Source organism: Corvus hawaiiensis, chromosome 12 (genome assembly GCF_020740725.1).
Source record: "Corvus hawaiiensis isolate bCorHaw1 chromosome 12, bCorHaw1.pri.cur, whole genome shotgun sequence".
In the NCBI taxonomy this organism is placed as follows: Eukaryota; Metazoa; Chordata; class Aves; order Passeriformes; family Corvidae; genus Corvus; species Corvus hawaiiensis.
In genome coordinates, this window is record NC_063224.1 from 3,408,687 (window position 1) to 3,428,136 (window position 19,450).

The window sequence follows — 19,450 nt, forward strand, 5'->3', positions numbered from 1 at the left end:
ACATCCCAAATCGAGAGGCACTCTGCCAGACCGTGCCTTTAGCAGTGCTCCCTTGGAGGTGCAAATGGGAATCACTTCTTCCTTTAATAATGGAAAGATGCTTCTGGCAACAACAGGTAAGATCCCCCAGTGACCTCTAATGACACAGGAGATGTCCCACACTCACTCACGGCCTCTGGCTTTGGTATTTTCCCCAATACACAGACCAGGGGAAACAAGGCTTGCTTCGATGAGCACTGAAGCCATCTTTTGTTCATGCAATGAAGTTTAATGTTAAGAAATCATAATTGTTTATCTACACCCCATTAAATACTGTCTTTGAAAACACCCTACAAACTGGATTGGGTCTTTTGTCAGAGCTGCAAAAATGTGGAAAGGAATTTCATAGAATCATAGAATGGTTTGGGTTGAAGGGACCTTAAGCCCGTCTCGTTCCCACCCCTGCCATGGGCAGGGACACCTTCCACTATCCCAGGTTGCTCCAAGCCCTGTCCAGCCTGGCCTTGGGCACTTCCAGGGATGGGGCAGCCACAGCTCCTCTGGGCAATCTGTACCAGCGCCTCCCCACCCTCACAGGGAAGAATTCCTTCCCAATATCCCATCTAACCCTGCCCTCTGGCAGTGGGAAGCCATTCCCCCTTGTCTCTTCTAACTGGCTGGAGCAGAAAAATGCAGAAAAGATGAATTATCTAAATAAGTTCTATTTCTACTTCATATTGTTAAATTTACCTTCCTACTAAAATGTTTCCACCATTATCAATTTCACTGAAAAATGATTACAGGGTTATTTTTTTCCAACTAATCAAAAAGGAAAACCTCAGTGAAATCAATACACAAGTCAGACCACGATGAATAGAATATTCTAAACTGGATTTATTGTTCCCAGACATTAATGTAATACATAAACACGTTAAAAGAGGGGATATAGTAACAAGCAACCCAGTAACAGAAACAAAGCAAGTCTTTGAAATTTTTATTCTATAGTTACACATGAAAATGTCCCCAAAAAATTAAGTAGTTGTCAGTCAACATAACAAGGATTTCATATATTAAAAAATAACCCCAAAAACTTGTCCATGAGCTTGTCATAACCAAAGTGTTTGATTTGGGTTTTTTTGGTTTTGTTTTAAATTTATTTTTAGGCTAAAAAAGAATAACCATTACCTCATGCAGTATACAAAGGCTTTAAAATAAATCTATTAATGCAAATGAAAGACTGACTCCTGAGGCTTTTTTTTTAGATTAAAAAAAAAACAACCACCAAAAAGGAACCTCAGGGAGTTTCAGAAAATTAATTCCAACTAGTTTTCTTAGCATTGAAGAAACAACCCATAACCTCCTTGCACTCCAGAAATTTATTCAGTTACCTCTTTCAGTACATGTGTACTTGTAGTAGGTCTTGGATTTACCAGAGTTTCAAATGAAATTAAGTGCAAAAATGTTTTCTTAGTGTTTTCCAATTATTGAGGAAAGTAGTTGGGGAATAAAAAAAAAGACAAAAGAATGAGGGTAGCAGGATACCACCTGCATATATACCAGATGGAAGAAAAGGCAAATCTGAAATACATGGAAAGGGAGATGGGAGGGGAGGACTGAGGAAAAAATAACAGCAATGATCAGGAGCTGAACTTTAAACCAAAGCCCTTGAAATCCACTCAGCAGATCACCAGTCACTGAAATAAAGAGTGTTTATGAGCATGGCTGGCGAGCTGGGCTCTGGGGAAGCTGGAATTGTGACAATAGTCCCAATTCCAGCTGACTGCCTGACAATGCTGGGAATGCCAGTGCTGCTCCAACAGCTGCACCACGTCCTGGCCAAGCCACACAGAGACCAAAGATCATCAAACGAGGAGTTCCTGACGCCAACACCGGGGTCACGAGCACAGAGCAGCAGCTTCTACAGTCAACAATGTAACATATGGCAAACGAGAGACTGAGTTAGCAAAATGTGGTATAAAAAAGTATAAAAGTTGTTTTTAAAAACTTCCTTAAAACGTCGATAGAATACGATGTATGTGGAAATGTCGTGAACCACAGAAGGAAAAGCCTAAGCCTCAACATTCAGAAAAGCAGCAGCACCTCTCTGGCCACATCACCCTTTGTATAGCAAGAGGGGGAGTTTTTGGTGTCTTTTGTTGTTTTTACCTTAAACATGAGTTTAATCCAAAACCCACATTCAAGTGGACATTTTCTGAGGCTCCAGAAGATGCCCACCCCATCCTGTTTAAAAAGAAAAAGAATAAAGGTTAGATAGAAATGTCTAAATACAAGGTCCTTTTGGAGTCCACCATCCAAGGGTGGCTATCCAGGAGTGGTCATCTTCCTCGATCTTGATGTTTTTTTGTTTTTGTCTTTTTCTTTTTGTCCTCTGTTTTGGGTTTCAGGGCACAGACACATGCGGACACTCCGGCAATCGCTTTGGGCAAGTCCGTCCCTTTGCACCACTTATTTTTCTCCTTGTCATAGACCTGGACTGTTTTGGAGAAGACAGCTTCCTCCCAGCTGTAGCCTCCGAGGATGTAAATCTTGCCTTCCCAAACTGCCACCCCCGACTCGCTGTTGGCTTGCAGCAGAGGGGCCACTCTGGTCCACTGGTTGCACTGGGGGCTGTAGGACTCCACGCTGAGGATGTCAAACCGAGCCATGGTTTCGATGTTGTCGTCGCTGCCGCCAATGGAGTAGATGTTGTCCTGCAAGGTGCACATGCTGTGCCACCCCCTGGCAGTGATCATGGGCCTCTTCTCCTCCCACACATCCGTGCGGTAATCGTAGCACAGCAGGTTCTTTCTGTAGGGGCCGATCTGGTAATCGTGGCCTCCTGAAATGTACACGAATTCCTTGTAGACTGTGCCAGCGTGGCCGTAGGTGAACCTGGGGCAGGCAAACAGAGCAGTCCTTATGGATTTTATCAAGACACACAAGCATTCAGCTGAGACTGTTCTAAAGAAGCAAACAAACAGTAACTAAAGGCAGAAGAGTCCCTGATCCCGTGGTTACCCAGTAACTCCTCTCATTCACAGGGCCTCATCCTGCACTGCAGAGTGCACAGCCTGACAACCACTTTTAAATCATCCTTTCCATAGCAAGTCACTGCAGAGCACCGAGGTATGAGAATCACTTTTTAATGCATCCTCTAGAGTGTGTCACACAGCAGAAATAACCCATCCTGCTCTACTGGCATGACCTTCACTCCCATTTTCCTGCTCCAGTGCTTGGCTTGCGTCAGTCTGAGAGGGCCAGAGAGGGAAAAAATCCACATCTCAGTACGGGCTTCTGTGACAGAAAGGGGAAATAATCATGACACCTCTCAGACTTACCAGTAGAGTAGGGATTAACCAGGAGAAACCAAGAAGAAAATTGCTGCTGCCTTGCCCTGGCACAGATCCAGGATCACAGGTCACATTTCTTACCCACTCAGCCCAGTTCATCTGCAGTCCCAGCACAGGCAGTGTCCTTTTCATGAGCTGTCTGCCTGCTCTACCACCACTGCCCTACAGGTGGGAACTGCTTTGGTCACCCCAAGACAAGGCAACAGAGCCCAATCCATCACAGATCATGGTGAAGTAAGAGAAAATAAGATGGTAGAATCAACACCATGCACACTGCTTCCACAGGGCAGAGAGAAACTCCCTTTTATCGTCCATAGTAAAACCACTACAAACCTAAATCTCCAGGCTGTTCTTAACTTCACACGAGGCTATTCCTGACCAAACCCCTTTCAGCTCTCAGAAATGGACAGCCAAGGCGATGAACAGCATCAGCTGCTTTGAACATATCGTTCCTGCATGTCTTTTTTTCCTCTTTTTGGGGAGTTGAAGTGTCAAAAGATGTAGCACCAGCCACAGCAAATTGGCTCTCCCAAGGAGCCTAAACGATTCAATGCCCACCGGGCACAGAGCAATGTACTCATCACGCTGCACTCACCAGCCTCTACCACCATCCTTTGTAGTCAGGCACTCGAGACAACGCAGCAACCTCCACGGCAGACAAAGCTCTGTTAGCACTGCTTTAGCCTTTGAACCGTGCCTGAACACGCTGGAACTCTGTGTGGAGAGAACCTTGAGCTGTTTTTATTTCGCAGGGTAATGGTTTCTCTGAGCCACACAAATGATATTGTAACATCTTCCACACACCTGAGTGCCAGCACTTCTGTGCCAAGGGACAAGATGGACTAGAAAAGAAACCCCACATTTACCCTGAAAGCACAACACTTCTGAGACAAGGTAAAAGGTGGTTATTATTCTAGATGCCTACCGAAACCTCTGATCCCTGTCTGAATCAGATATTTTAATAGGTTCCTGCTACAAGAAACAGAAAAATCCCTGACAGGCTTGGGCTGACAATGCTGAGTGACCAGGACAGTCTGTTCGACTATGGGGGCTGGAGCACCAGCCCTGGAGATCTTGCAGAGGTGACTTCACAGCTGTTCTGCTTCTTGGCCTCTCAGGGAAAAGACAGGAAGAAAAAAGGAGAGGACTTAGGTATAGTTATCCAAAAAGGCAACTCAAAATTTCCATGGCTCTCAATCTGCCTCAGGATGGAAGCAGTTAATTCACACTCAGTGCTTCTGTTGGACACGATGTACCCTGAGCACATGCACTCAGCTTTCACCCCTGACAGAAATACCATGGCGGTGAAGTGCCCAGAGATGCTGCTTCATCTTGTTTATGGCCTCTTCCAGACAAGAACCAGGACTGTCCATGTCCAGTGGCTCCTGGGCTGCTTGTCAGAGCCTGTGTTTCTCTACATACACAGGTGTGGGTTTAAAAATGGTCAGTCTGGGGATGGGATGGACAGCTTGAGTTCAGTTCATTTCAAACTGCAGCAGACTTTAAACCCACGTGTAACCACCAAGCTGCCTGGAGGCTGTGCTGTACCAGGGAGTTTTGAGGGGTCAGAAGGAGGACAATGTGAGGACATCGAATCCACCCCAGAACCCGGCGTTATTGCACTGCTGATGGCAATCACACTGTATTCACCAGTCAGGGAAAAAAATTACTCCAAGTTAATAAAAACCTGCGTGGCCTCTGGAGAAGTAGGTTAAATGTTCTCCTACGCTGGAATTCTGTACAGGTAAGCAAGCAATATCCATTGTCTCTCAAGCACAGGCATGCAGCCCAGCACAGGCAGCTGCAGAAAAAGCACTGATCTTGTTCTTTTGCCTCAGTCAACACCTGTGTCCAGGGAACAGCAACAGCTACAAGAGTGGTTTGACAGAAACAATCAGATCTGAAGCACCAAATCGACCATCAATTTGTTATTGCCCAGTGTAGGACAGTTACCTACTGAAATGCACCAGAGGTATTTCACTTTGCCTGACTTCTGAAAGCTCATCCTAAATAGCATCACTTTCATTGGAACTGCATGAAATAGATGCGTACATTGAAACCAATCAGTAGAAATCCTTTCTACAAGCCCTGTGATTGAGAGAGGGGCATTTCTAAATGGGCAACAGAAAAGGCACATCAATACAGTGGGTCCAGACATCCTCCAACAGAGAGCATTGAGCATTTTGGCAGTGTTTTCTGCAAGAGTGGCCAGAAAAAAGCAGAGGCATTAAGAGAAAGGATATTTGATTTTAACATCTGCTGGAGCCTGGTGTCGATTTTGAATGCCTTAACCCAGATACAATGCTGAAAAATTGGTTCCTGACCCAGTAACACCATTCAAATGCTAGAAAACCTTCCATTTACTGTCTGAGACAGAAGAACACCTAACTCAACAAAGCTTTGGGATTTCCCTATTCCAACCAAAGTCCAGGTGAGCTGTGGTTGCTCTCAATGTCGGTGTCCACCTGTTGTAGCCCTGCGAGATCGTTCATGACCCAACCGGCAGAGCAGATACCATCGCTTCCCAGCCTGTTCCAACACAGCTCCTCACACAACAGCTTTCAGTTGTTCTGCCAAACTTTAACCTAGGGCCACTCAGTTAATTTCGCTGCTGTCTGCAGCAGACCTTTTCATGGTCTGTTCAGAATGAGAACACACTGCTCCACCTCCTGCTCTGGCAAGCTCGCCAGCCACCGCTGCTCCCTGCCGGGCTAGAAACTATGACAGAAACTGCTCCCAGAAAGCCTGGGAAAAGGGGCAAAAAATTTAGGACCTCTCTGAAAAAAGGGAAAGGTACCCCACAACCAAGGACCCTAATGAGCATCAGCCAAAATGAATTCCCTCGTAGCAGGCTTGGAACAGGTCCATCCTTTAGACAACTTGGCTGGAGTTTTCCCCATTAAACATCTGCCCCGAGAGGCTGTTTTCTGCTCCAGCAAGACAGCATGAGTTCAGTCAAAACAGCTCAGCTCCTTCCAAGAGAGTGTTTAGGGAAAACAACGTGTTGTTTTGACCATATAGGGTGGGAAGGAGACAGGGGTAAGAGGAGATAAAGAAGAGCTTGTAAAGCTCTTCCTTAGAGGAGTGAGACCGCAAACAGCAACGTGGACACGGGATTTGGCCAGGCCTGTGTGCTCGAGGACACAACCACTGCCTTTCCCCTGCAAATCCCCACACACATGGCAAGCTCTAACCCTTAGGAAGCAAAAAACCAAACCCATTTTCTGAATGTTCATCATAGAAGCTTTAACAAACAACCTCTGAGAGTCCCAACCCACACAGCTCGAGTCGAACAACACAAGCCCACACCCCAGAATGACCTCAACGCATGCCTGTCACTCCAGGGAACAGGATTCCAGGCAGTTGCTGGCTTGCAGCAGTCAGAAATGGCACCAGAGGTGCAGCACGGAGCCTGCTCCTGGTGGTCATGCACCCAAGAGGACCAAAACACCTGCACATGTTCTCTTTGGAGGGAAGAAGACAGACAAACACGGGAAAAGAGGCAGTTTTGTTGGGATACATTGCCTGATCAGGCAGTCAGGAAGCAGAGGACTGGAGCTTCTGGTTTCCTCTACATGAAAAGTCTTTATACTAGAATAGGGCTGGGGGAGATGTTATTTGAGTGAAACAGGAACTTAAATCTGTTTGAGGAAAAAAAGCATGTGGTGAGGAGGAAAACAGATCAGATGACGAGTGTGTTGAAGGGAAGACTGGACTAAGCAGTAGAAACTGTAGCTAGAATGCTTTTAGCCTTGAATGGATCACAGAATCTTCTCTCATCCTTCCTCCACTGTCATAAAATCACAGATTCACAGGGACGGAGCAGCCACAGCTTCTCTGGGCAACCTGTACCAGGGCTGCACCATCCCACAGCAAAGAATTTTTTTCTGATATCTGATCTAACCCTGCCCTGTGCCCGTGGGAAGCCATTCCCCCTTGTCCTGGCACCCCAGGCCCTTGTAAAGTCTCTCTCCATCTTTCCTGTGGGCTCCCTTCAGGCACTGAAAGGCCACAATTAGGCCACCCTGAAGCTTCTCTTTTCCAGACTGAACAATCCCAATTCTCTCAGCCTTTCCTCACAGGAGAGGTGCTCCATCCCTCTGATCATCCTGGTGCCTCCTCTGCACTCGCTCCAACAGCTCCACCTGAAGTACCTCAGGGAAGGCCTGCCCCGACCCTTTTCAGCAGCCCCAAACCTGCCAGAGCCACTCCTCGCCCAGCTCGAGCAGTGGACGTGTGTCAGAAAGGTTCCTGTTGCTCACCTCTGAGTCTGGCTTTTTGCAACATGCATGAAGTTCTTTTTGCCTTATTCCTTCTGTGCAGAAAAAATAGTTGTTGCAGACAAGTCACTGCCCAGACCCAAACAGAAATAAAAGGGCTGAAAAGACAGAAAATCCAAAGGTGCCAAGGACAGAGCAACAGGAAGAGAGGATGCAGAATAATTTGTTTGGATGCAGGAATAACTTAACCAACTCCCTGGAGTGTAAGAGGGGTCTGTCCCCTAAGGGGGACTTTTTAGTCCAAGCAGACCAGCCAGGCAATCTAATAAAAATTAACCCCCACAAGTCAAAGTTCACTTTAAATGCTGCAGCTGCAGAATTCCTGAAGCCAGCACACAGGTAGCAGCTGGAAGATGCAGATAAACTGCCCCGTTTTAGAGAGGCTGGGTGGATTAAGCCAACAGTGCAAACGTCCCCAGGATCATTTATGAGTAAACATATCCATATAGGATACATCTCACAGGTGACCCCAGTTAACAGAAGGATTTAGGACCTGAAGATACTCTCCTACACAGCTTCCCAGGAAGGACTGTGGTGTTTAGCCCCAACTGCTGGATCTGTCTGTGTGAGCAGAAATAAAAAAGCATCCTGCTTGTGAAGAGCACTCGAGCCCAGCTGTTAGCCTGGATCAGCCTTGCATTGCAGCACCTGCCCAAAATAGAACTGGGCAACAGGCTTCTGTGCCTTCAGTGGCTGCCTCTGGCTCTGCAGCTCTGCAGCTCAGGGAACAGGGAAAAACCCTGAACTCTCAAACCAAACTGCAGGAACCTGGTCTGTGATGCCACCAGGAAAGCAAGCACTGCTGCTGAGGTTTCAGTCATCATGGAAACACCATCCATACAGCCAACGTCCCTGTGATTCCCACAAATATGAAACATCACTAAATCTGAGTCGCTGTTTGCACATGACATGCTGTTGTGCTGTCCTTACGAAGTCACTGCTCTGATGCTGACTCAGGACACAGCAATGTCCTGTCTTTTACCACAAGAGCTGCTGGGCTTAAACCTCTCAAAAAGCACAACAGCCAAGTTTTAACTCAAACTGAGAGAGAGACAGAGCTCACATTTGCCAGGGTTCTGTATTTCCAATACAGGTAAATGCATTTAACTGCAACAGCCAATCTGAGCAGCCAAACACAGAGAAACACCCTACAAGGAAAATCATCACACTAAGGTGACAAAGGAGGGCCAAAGAAATGACAACCCCCTTTGACCAAGATGTGAAAGTGCTTCTGAAAATATTCCACTCCAAGTGGTCTCAGGAAAAGCTTTTTAAGAATTGCAGAATGAAATGATCAGAGCTCTCCCTCCCATCCTCCAAATGCACCTTGGGATGAGAATTAAAACCTCACTGACACGAGGCACGCTGCCTGCTCAGATCCCAAATGCTACTATGGTTTGTTATGGCTGATGCCACGTTGGTTTTACATCGCCTTCCCTCCTTTCCAGGATCCCACTCATCAGCTAAAGTCACCCAAGCTCCCTTTACTCCCACTCTTCAAACACAGGGGACTTCCCAAACAGCTCAGTTACCTGGGCAGTCCTGCTATGTAGGTCCAGGAGTCCTTCTGAGGGCTGTAGGTCTCAACTGAAGACAGGGCCCCGTTTTCATTCCTGCCACCAACAGCCACCAGCATGTCAGTGATCGCTCCCAGGTAGAAATCGACTCGTCGCTGTCTCATGGAGGCAACCTGGCAAAGAAAATAACCTGCTGACATCTTCTAGTGTCTGGTAAGAAAGGGGCTTAAGGGCTATTCATGTCTGAGGATGGGGCAGTTGCTCCTTCCCCTTTATTTGGTAAGGAGAGAAGCTGGTTTTGACCATTATATTCATAAAACACTTCTGTTTTTCTGCAGTAGCATCCATTTTCAAGCAAGGGGACAACAGGATGCATCTAAGAGACAGGTTGCTCTATAAACATTTGTGTTTATAAGGACCTCCTTCCCAAACTCTGCAAGAAACAGATATTGGAGTCACTGAAAACCACAAATGAACCATCTGGGATGACTGATTCATAGAGGAATCCTGATTGGTTCATATGGAAACCATAACAGGTCCATATAGGAACCATAACTGGTTCATTAGGAACAGCGAGTGGCTGATACAGGAATCCACACGGCCACAGGGTCTTGGGGAAGACTGGGAGTGAAGAGCTTGTTCTAAGGGACATTTAGCACAGAGACATTTGACAATTGTCAGAGACATTTCCTTTTTACATCATACCCATTTTTGATTTATATGTACTACTGCTTGAGGAAAATGAACCAAGCAATCACCTCTAAGTCCATTCCAGCATTAATCCCAGAAGTAATATAAAGAGTTGCAGGTGGATGCTGATCAGAAATTTTACAGATGAGATACCCAAATCCCAAGTGAAGCTGAATATCTGCCCCAAACTCTTTTGCTCTTTGTGTAATTTAAGCATTCCCACAAAGGACTTGAGTATCTGCTTCAACTTAACTAACTCGACTTTCCATTTGGAAGTGCTGCCATGTTGACTATTCTAACAAGCCCTGTCCTTCCACCAGAAAGGAGAAAACACTCTGAACATTAAGGACTTTGAACAGAGAAATAATACAGCTTAAGTCTCACCTTTATCCACTGGTTACAGCGGGGATCATACCTATATAGGAGATTTGACGCCGCATCCCCTCCATTGTCCCGTGAAAAGCTGCCCCCGGCTATGAAGATGAAGCCTCCCAAGACTGCGACACAGTGGTGACTCCGCCGGGCTGGCAGAGGGGTTTCAGCCACCCACTGCCCCTTCCTGGTGTCCAGGAAGCAGGTGTCATCACAGAGCTCCAGGCAGCGCTCCGACACCTCCCCGCCCACGAAGAGCAGCCGCTCCTCGCAGGTGCGCAGGGCCGTGCGCTTGGTCTGCAGCACCGGCTGCGCCGTCACGTTGTTGTGGTAGTTCACTGCCTCCTCTATGAACCCCTCACAGTTGGCTTCCTTGGGCAGCAGCGAGCACACAGCAGGCTTCACTCGGTGCAGGAGGTCGCTCTTGGGGATCAAGGGGAAGTGGATGTTGTCCAGCACCTGGTAAGCCTCGTTCTCCCGCTCCGGGTACTGCGTGAGCCACTGCAGGGCAGCCTGCAGCAGGTCGTGCTCACACTCCTGCTGCACGTCTCTGCTGTCCAGGTACTGGCACAGCTTCTGCAAGGAAATGTTCTGCAGGAAGTCCGGGGTGAAGGACAGTGTGCCGAAGTTCTGCAGGATGAAGGAGTCGATGTAGGAGTCAAGGCGCTTCAGGTTGTAGATGGAGGCCAGCTCCTGCAGGTACAGGTAGTTCTCCTCGCTGACTTCGTTCTCCAGGTACTCGCAGCAAAAGTCCACCACCTTCCAGATCTGCAGCAGGTGAGCTGTCTCGAGCACGTAGTCGATATTTCCTCCATCCAGAGACAGTTCGCTGCCATACAGGAAATCCACCACAGCCTTGAGACCGATGTAGGAGGCTCCGAAAAGCTCCACCTCCTTCTGGTGGGCCTCTCTCATGCCGATGGTGAACATGGAGTTGAAGTAGTCACTGCACACGGCGAGGAGGTTCCGGTGGGCCGGGACCCTCTGCTCATCCACCACCAGCACAATGTCACAGAAGAGGCCTCGGTGCCTCTGCTCGTTCAGGCTCTGCAGAACCAGACTGGAGTGGTCATCCCACCTGTACACCTGGGAAACACAAACAGCATCAGGCAAGAGGCACCTCCACCAAGATCAGTTCCAGAGTGGAATGTGTTTTCCCACTAAGTGCAGTCATACAGAAGCCAGAGACAACTTTTTTGTGCTGCACATTCACATTTATAATAAATTCTGACAAGAAATAGTTGGCAAGTGCCACAGTATGAGCCTGAGCTCCTCACCTTCACTGAAAATCCTAAGGAGGCTTTTACTGCTTCCTACTCCCTTTTTTTATAATTTACTCCTCCCTCCCCCACAATTGAAACCTCCTGCATTGAAACCTCCTCCCTGATGAGTTATACAGGCACGATTTTCTGAAACTCTTCCACTCATTGTCTCGGAGACATCTTGCTGACATTTCCTTTCTTCCTTGTCCCCCAAATGACTCCTTACAGAGTTCTCCCAGCTAAGCTACTCACTGAGCATTTGGAGTGGGAGACACACACGCAGCAGCACTCTGAATTTTCATTCAGCCCATGTATTGTTTGGGTTACAGCTTGCTTGACAGCTACCCCCTCTTAAATCTTTCCAGAACTCTGCATTTCTAAGCTGCTTAGGGTAAAATCCCTCTCTTTCTTTCCACATTATTCCAGGCACACACACTGCACTCAGAAGTAATAGCTGTTTATTTATGTGCAAAGCCACACATGTGGATAACTGATTCCCACAGGGCTTCTCCTCACTTCCAGAAGCTGAGGTAGGTTTTGTTTAAATGAATAGGAGTAGATATTTTTCTTTTAAAGAAAAGGGAAAATGCCCTCAGGACACATCCATTAAGTGTCCTTCTGGGATCCCTCTGGTCCACACATTCCAACCACCAGCTCCGGACGTGTCACTGAGCTTTTGAGGCAACCAGCATTTGCCTCTCTTCTCACACACTCATGTCACTGGCCTTTGGATGAACCAAGATGGAAACGTTTTGTTACTCCTCAAACATCCTGCAGAACACGAACTGAACGCTGCTGGTCAGTCCAGCATGTGAAGTGAAGTTTCAGGACCACCCTCTGGAGGAATTAAATGTGTGATGGCACAGTCGGTTACCTTGTGATGTCTCTTAATAAAAGCCAGGTTAAGGTAAATGCAAATACCAAATACCTTAATTAACCAATTAATTACCAAATCCAAACCAGGCAGAGCCTGTAAGAACTTGTAAGAGAAGTGAAAAGGGGTGGAATGGAAGCACATCCTTGTATCCTACCTAAGTCAGCTCTGACCAGTCCTGGCTCTCTGCCTCTTGCCCAGTCCTAAACCCCCAGGCTGCATTCCCAGAGGTGACACCTGAAAAGGTCACACAGGTGACCTTCAAACCTCCCAGACACTCCCCCTTCCCTTCACCACCAAACTGTTATTTCTCCTAGAAATCCTAATTATCTGTGGCTCTTCTGGCTTCCCAAGCAGAGAGCACATGATCACAGCAGTCTGGAAAAGCCATTACTGGGTTGGTTAGACCTTGGTGGGACCCTCTCTACCCACCTGGATGGAAAAGCTTTGATTCTTAGAGCCAAGGGGGCTTTTTGAGACCCAAATTAACAACCAACTGTGCTGCTCTTGGCGTGACATCCCAGCAGATTCTCTTTATTTCCTTATGTTCTTTTCTAAACAATGGAGCCCAAGCTGCCAAAATCCTGCTGTTGGAATAGCTCTGAACATTCAAGTGTGCAGAGTTAAACCAATCTAAGGGAAGAGGCTTCAATAATTAAAAGGTTTCTGGGTCAAAACTCTTTAATTTGCCTTATACTCATCACACCTCTGAACTTAAAAAGGGATCTATGGCATAGACAACAAAGTAGCTTCCACTGAGGACTAAAAGTGCCAGAGATCTGTAACATAAAAAAAATGGGGTTTAAGGAGTGTAAAGCTTTTTATCTGTGTTTTCCTGAGGTTGGGAAAAGCTGATATTGTACAGGAGACTAAGCAGAAACCAGGGGGTGGAAGAGAGGGGGGGGAAGAATAAATATGGCAAAGGATAAACCACACTTTTGAGGCAGCTATAATCAAGGGCAGTTGATGGTGACAGATGAACAGACAAGAAATAACAACTGCAGCACCCTCTCCTGAATCTGACTCACCAGGGATAGGATTGAACCAAACCCATCCTCCCTCTCATCCCTGGGAACTGGCTGATCATTTCTCTCTAATATTCCCTAATACCATCACGCATAACAAGATTACACTGGAATATAAGATTTGCCAGAGATCCCTCTCTGCTGAGCTGGATGTTGAGTCAGCAGCGTAATCCTGCCTGCAAACACGCCCGGCAACTCGCACTCCTGAAATCCTTGTTGCCATGTGGAAGCACTGCTCCTCCAGGAATCAGGCATGAACCCATTCCACACAGCATTGGAGGCTCTTGGAATACATCAGCATATTTCTGCCACTCGGCAAGTTCATTTGTTCAGGGAGCAAGATGCAGGAGCTGAGAGCTGCACATTTCAAAACCAAGATAATTTCACACTGAACTTCAACATCTTTCTCAGGCTATTTATATTTTGTAGAACAGCCTTAGCATTATCCAGTAATTCTAAGTTTAACAGATAGTGACAGCTGCTGTCTAAGCAAGCAAATAAAACAATGCTGTCAAGTTAATTAATTTTTAATGTGATGAATTATCATTACATTCAGACTAAACCATTTAAGCTGCAGACAGGATCAGCACAGAGGGAAAGATTATACTGGTAGGGATGCATTTAAAAATTAGTCCTATTTATCTTTCATCAATTGTGTTAGAGCAGAAGTTCAGCTTCTCTTGGATTCAAAGATCTGATTTCTCTCAGACTGTTAATGCAGTACTGCTGCTCATCAGTGGTGCAAAAGAAAATGAGATCTGGCTCATTCAACTTTGGTAAGACAGATGAAGGCACTGGAAAGTTTCTCTTTTCCACCCTTTTTTTCTGGTATTACAAGGTACCTGCTCTGCAATTCCTGTAACTACAACACAAAAGCAGCTTGCACTGGCATGAAACAAAGTGAACATAATAATTACAGCTGATACTAACATCTTGGAAATCATCATGAGGACCTGCATAAAGAGCTGCCTGAGATGGATTTCTGTGATTTCACAAATAAAAACAATGTATTTGTGCAGACAGAGATTTGATACAAAGAAAATCAACCAGACAAACCTAAGAGAGCAACTCAGGTTCTGCGAGTTCTCTGGGCTAACCACAGTTTGCAGGATCAAAACTCCTGTCTTGTACAAAACCAAGACTGAATCTAAAGAGTCATCCCAGCTTCGCTTCTGTAACGAGCTGGGATTTTACGAGATGGATCAGTACAAAAAATAAACACATCACATTTAATGACTGAATTTTTAGTATTGAGAAACTACTGTGCTGAAATGATGTGGGTTTCTAAGTTATGAGTCATGATGAGCAGATGCCCATTTGCTGCTGCTTTTTCTTTTTTTTCCTTCATCACTAGGCAGCAACTTCTACCAAAAATACTTGAGCAGGTAAACCACCATTTCCATACCTCTTTTTAAAAACTCAGAATATTCACATTCCCACAAAGCAGTCCACCCAAAGGAGACCCTCTACCCCCACCAGCCTCATTGTTTCTGTCGCGGGATTTTTTTGGTAGGCAACAAATCGTACGAACCTTTGAGGATTCACTTATCTTGTGCGGGCGGCAGATCCTGCTCTGCCGGGTTCCCTCCATGACCGCCCGATCCGCAGCACTTCTGCAACAAAGGCACAGGAAGATGTTCAGCAGCTCGCCAGCCCCTCCTGACCGCTCTCAGGCATCTTGCGCTGAGCAGGGAGCGCAATTCCCAGACCGGCACGTGCTGATCCGCACCTTGGAAATGTCCGAGTTAAAAAATACTATTTTTCCCTGCTCGGTGCAGTTCCTCGGTGTTGTCAAAGGTCGGTTGTGTCAACAAGTTGGGCACAGCCCGGCGCCGGTACCGGCGGCCGCTCCGGACTCAGCGCTGGTTCCCGGGGGAGCGCCGAGCGCTGCCCGGGGCCGGCCGGAGCCCCCCGGCCGCGGTGACCGAGCGGCCCCGGCCCCGCGCCCGCGGCTACATCGGCAGCTGGGAGAAAATCCGGGCGGAAAAAAAGCGGGGAAAACAAAGCGATGACAAATTCCTGGAGGCTGCAGCCGCCCGTCGCCCCGCGCCCGGGGCAGGAAATGCCGGCGGGGCGGGACCCGAGCGGGGCGGGACCGGAGCGGAGCCGGGAGCAGCGGGGGAGGTGCCGGGGCGGGGCAAGGCGGGGATCCCCCGGCGGGAGACAACGAGCTCCGGGCCGGGGATGCACGGACAGGACCCATCGGGGCTGTTCCCTGCCTCGGGCCGGGGATGCACCGACAGCACATCCCAGGAGCTCAGCGCCGTTCCCTGCTCCTGGCCGGGGATGCATGGAGAGCACATCCCAGGAGCTCAGGGCTGTTCCCTGCTCCTGGCCGGGGATGCACCGACAGCACATCCCGGGAGCTCAGCGCCGTTCCCTGCTCCTGGCCGGGGATGCATGGAGAGCACATCCCGGGAGCTCAGCGCCGTTCCCTGCTCCTGGCCGGGGATGCACCGACAGCACATCCCGGGAGCTCAGGGCTGTTCCCTGCTCCTGGCCGGGGATGCACCGACAGCACATCCCAGGAGCTCAGGGCTGTTCCCTGCTCCTGGCCGGGGAGGCACCGACAGCACATCCCAGGAGCTCAGCGCCGTTCCCTGCTCCTGGCAGGGGGTGCATGGAGAGCACATCCCGGGAGCTCAGGGCTGTTCCCTGCCTCGGGCCGGGGATGCACCGACAGCACATCCCAGGAGCTCAGGGCTGTTCCCTGCTCCTGGCCGGGGGTGCACGGACAGCACATCCCGGGAGCTCAGGGCTGTTCCCTGCTCCTGGCCGGGAATGCATGGACAGCACATCCCGGGAGCTCGGGGTTCCCTGTTTCCTCCCCCAGACCGGGGGATGCACGGACAGGAGCCCTTGGGGCTGTTTCTGCCATAGATCGGGTCAGGGATGGTGCTGGCAGGGCCTGAGGCGAGGCGGACATGGGTACCCGTGCCAGGGGCATTGGCTGCAGGGACCGCGGGTGTGTTTTGTTTGCACAGCGGTGATAAACTGTGCAGTGGGTGCGGGAGGTGCAGCTAGAAACCCCATCACCATCTCCTCTGGCTTACCTGGCACGACACTGCCTGACCTCGGAAATGAACCTCCCCAGTGGGGCTTTCCCTCATTTATTACAGCCCAGGAGGCTTAAAATTAACAAACCCCACCCTGCGGTGAGCAGCAGGCTGAAGGTTCCCTGCCTCAGGGGGGAAGTCAGAAGCAAAGACACTGCACAGACCCACCGGGTCCAGTTTCAGCACAATGGTCGCCCCACAACACTACAAGGGACAAAGCCCCTCGCTAACCCAGCAGCCCTGGGTATCCTCCAGAGGTTATCGCCGGGACAGCAGAAGGCTGTGTGTGTGTCCAGGCTCCATCTGCTCTCACCAAGGACACGTGTCCCAGGGGTGACGGGGCTGCCGTCGCTGGCAGAGGATGATGTGCACAGTGTGTGACACAGGGGAGGGTGCCACATCTGCCTGGTGCCAGCACCTCCACCTGCCCCGGCCTCAGCCACCCTCCACTGCAGGCAGTGGTTCCCCTGCTGGGGTAGCAGCATCCAGCCAGTTCCTCAGACACCCCAGGAAACCAGAGGGGATGATGGGCTTCTACTGATCTATTGATTATTGAGTCTGGAGATGGGAAGTGGTTTTGCCAGCTTTGGTCTCTCCTATAGCCCTTGTGACCATGAGGACCTGGATAAAGACCCTCGACTGTCTGAGTGAAATCCCACTTTGCTGCCAGCCTCAATGCTAACTGTGACCTGAAAATTTATAACCCCAATGCTAACCCTGATCTGAAAATTCAGAGCAACCTCTTCCTGAAAGAGACCATTGTTCTCTCCATTCCCTTCTATGCTCCTGCAAAGAAGACAGGGATGGAGAAGTAGGATTGGGGACAAAGAGGAATATCAGAAAAAAGCAAAAAGGGGGGAAGATGGCAAAGAGCCACAGGAACAAGGCACTTGCAGGGGTGTGTTTCAGAATTGAGATAATTCTCCTGGGGGCCCATGGCTGTGCAGAGCCATCCTGTTTACTCAGCTCCCTCCAAGTATTCTGAGACCCTTCCTGAACCTCATGGTACAGTCTAGACAGCTGAAGGTCAGTCCAGATTCCCAGGACTTCATGCCTGCTGGAGATGTTTTTTTGAGGAGGTCCATAAGTCCTCACTTTCTCTTGTGCTTCCTCTCCAAGGACTCCTGGGACAATGACAGGTATTTCTGCCAGGCCAGTGACATCTTCCTGACAGGATGAAAAGCTCCATGTTCAGGAGGTCTCAGAATTGCCATATGAAAAGCAAATCAGAGCTCATCCAAAATCAGAAAAGTAGGTAATATCCTCACTCCAGTTACAGCTGGATGAAACTGAGCACAGTACTTATCCCTCCATGCATTAAAAAAAAAAAAAAAAACAACCTGAAAAAGTGTGAAAGACAAGGAAGAGAAGCAAAGACAAGAGGTTTGGTCACACAAGGAAGGTGTACATTTCTCATGTTTGGATCTGGCACTGAAAAGTGTGAGGCATGAAGTCCGTGATTAACAGAATTCAAACGCTCCAGCCACTGGGTCACAGATACCTGCACAAGGATAAGGTTCTCCCCTCCTAAGGGGATGACATTGGAGTCACCCACCTCTCCCCTAGGAAACATCAGGAGCTGAGGATCAGGGATTGAAGGGACAAGGACAAGGACAAGCAGCAGTGTTACAGGTATAAACAGCAGCAAGTGCCAATGGATGATAAATGCAGACCACAAAAAATATATTTATGAGCAGATAATGGTCAGCAGAAAGGCTTTGGAAAAGGAAAGTGTTCCTAAAAGCAGTTCAGAAAGAAAATCAATATAAATCCAGAACTATTAATGTGTGATTATATTATCATCTGCAGCCTTCAGCCTGCAGATACTGAGTGTGATTCACCCAGTGTCCTACACTAGTACCGACTTCAGAATATTTCCCTGTTCCCTATGACCTCATCGAGTCAGAGATGCACTGCAGCAATGCCCATGTTGGGCCCCGGAGCTCTGGGAGCCTCACATCATCCAGGGACGGGGATGCAGCTGGAAGGAGCTGTGTGCAGGACTGGGGCTGTGTGGCAGCAAAGGGTCCCTGGCAGTCAGTGCTCGCTCTGGAGATCTTGTCCCTCGAGATGTCTGACAACACTTAGTGACCGTGTGGTAATGAGGTTCCTACTGCTCAGCCTTCACATGGACAACACTGATGTGAAACAAACAATGATCATCCCCTGCAAACTTTAAAAGAAACAAAATGTGATACTTTTTATCATGGAATGTAGTTTTTATTAAATTTGCAAACCCAGCCCCATGGGTTTAGGGTAGAAACCCACTAAAATGCCTAAGGACTGGTTTGTAAAACTCCAGTCTTTGGGCACGACATCACCTGGCGCTGTTTATCTCCAGCCGAGTTCTGCAAAGCAGAGACCCGTCTCTGTTTCTGTCGGACTGAAGCTCAGCCTTCCAGGCAGCCTTTGCCCGACAGCCCGCATCTCCCCGGAGCACAGTGACTCGCAGAGATGCGGGAGTGCTCCCGGGCAGCGCTGGGAGCCCGGCAGGGGGAGATCGCTGCATTGGAACGGGGCGAGCCGCTCGCACACAGCACGGACACGCTCACACAGACACACAGACACACACAAGGACACACAGCCGGGCCCCAGCGCCCGCGCACACCTGGCCCAGCAGCGGCTGTCACCACCCAAAGTCCCCCCGGAGCCGCCGTTCGAGGCAGGGGCCGGGATGGTTCCCCCGCTGCGGGCGATGCTCGGCCCGGCGCTCCCCGCTGCTCCCCGGCCCCGGCCCAGCCCGGAGCCCCCATCCCCGCCCCTCGCCGCCCCCGCCCGCCGCCCCTCGCCCCCCGCTCACCTGCTCCGCTCTGCGCTACCTCCCGTGCGCCCGGCCCGGCCCCCGGCCCCGCCGCGCCGCCGGCGGCCGCTCCATCCCGGGCGCCGCCTCTGCCTCCTTCCCCCTGCCGGCCCTCAGCGGCTGCCAAAGCATCGGGGCGCTGCCAACACAGCGGCGGCCGGGTAAAGCGTCCCCGCGGCGGGTCCGCGCCGCGCCGGGCCGGGCCGAGCCCCGCGGCCCCCGCGCCCCCGTCCGCGGGCTATTGC

General features: G+C 49.4%; 1 protein-coding gene across 3 annotated transcripts; it reads right to left on the reverse strand.

The window, feature by feature from the left end:
- Positions 1-853: 853 nt before the first annotated feature.
- On the reverse strand, positions 854-19,421 carry KLHL36 (kelch like family member 36). Of its 3 annotated transcripts, none has more exons than XM_048316297.1 (5): positions 19,206-19,421; positions 14,881-14,962; positions 10,201-11,274; positions 9,142-9,299; positions 854-2,871 (listed from the first exon to the last, which is right to left on the reverse strand). In XM_048316297.1, exons 2-5 carry the CDS (start codon positions 14,938-14,940, stop codon positions 2,316-2,318), a joined length of 1,848 nt encoding a protein of 615 aa, XP_048172254.1. In that variant the 5' UTR covers positions 14,941-14,962; positions 19,206-19,421; the 3' UTR covers positions 854-2,315. The 3 variants fall into 3 exon arrangements, with proteins under 3 accessions (XP_048172254.1, XP_048172255.1, XP_048172253.1); XM_048316298.1 differs by lacking the exon at positions 19,206-19,421 and adding an exon at positions 15,079-15,413; XM_048316296.1 differs by lacking the exon at positions 19,206-19,421 and having other exon boundaries at positions 14,881-15,412.
- Positions 19,422-19,450: the final 29 nt, after the last annotated feature.

What these genes read in the sequence shown, in the direction of transcription:
- KLHL36 (XM_048316297.1), bottom strand. Translation starts at nt 14,940, where the DNA reads ATGGAGGGAACCCGGCAGAGCAGGATCTGCCGCCCGCACAAGATAAGT. An exon ending in GCTGTAACCAGTGGATAAAG is followed by an intron (nt 9,300 to 10,200) that starts GTGAGACTTAAG and finishes TTTCTTTGCCAG; the next exon opens with GTTGCCTCCATGAGACAGCG. An exon ending in TACATAGCAGGACTGCCCAG is followed by an intron (nt 2,872 to 9,141) that starts GTAACTGAGCTG and finishes TGCCTGCCCCAG; the next exon opens with GTTCACCTACGGCCACGCTG.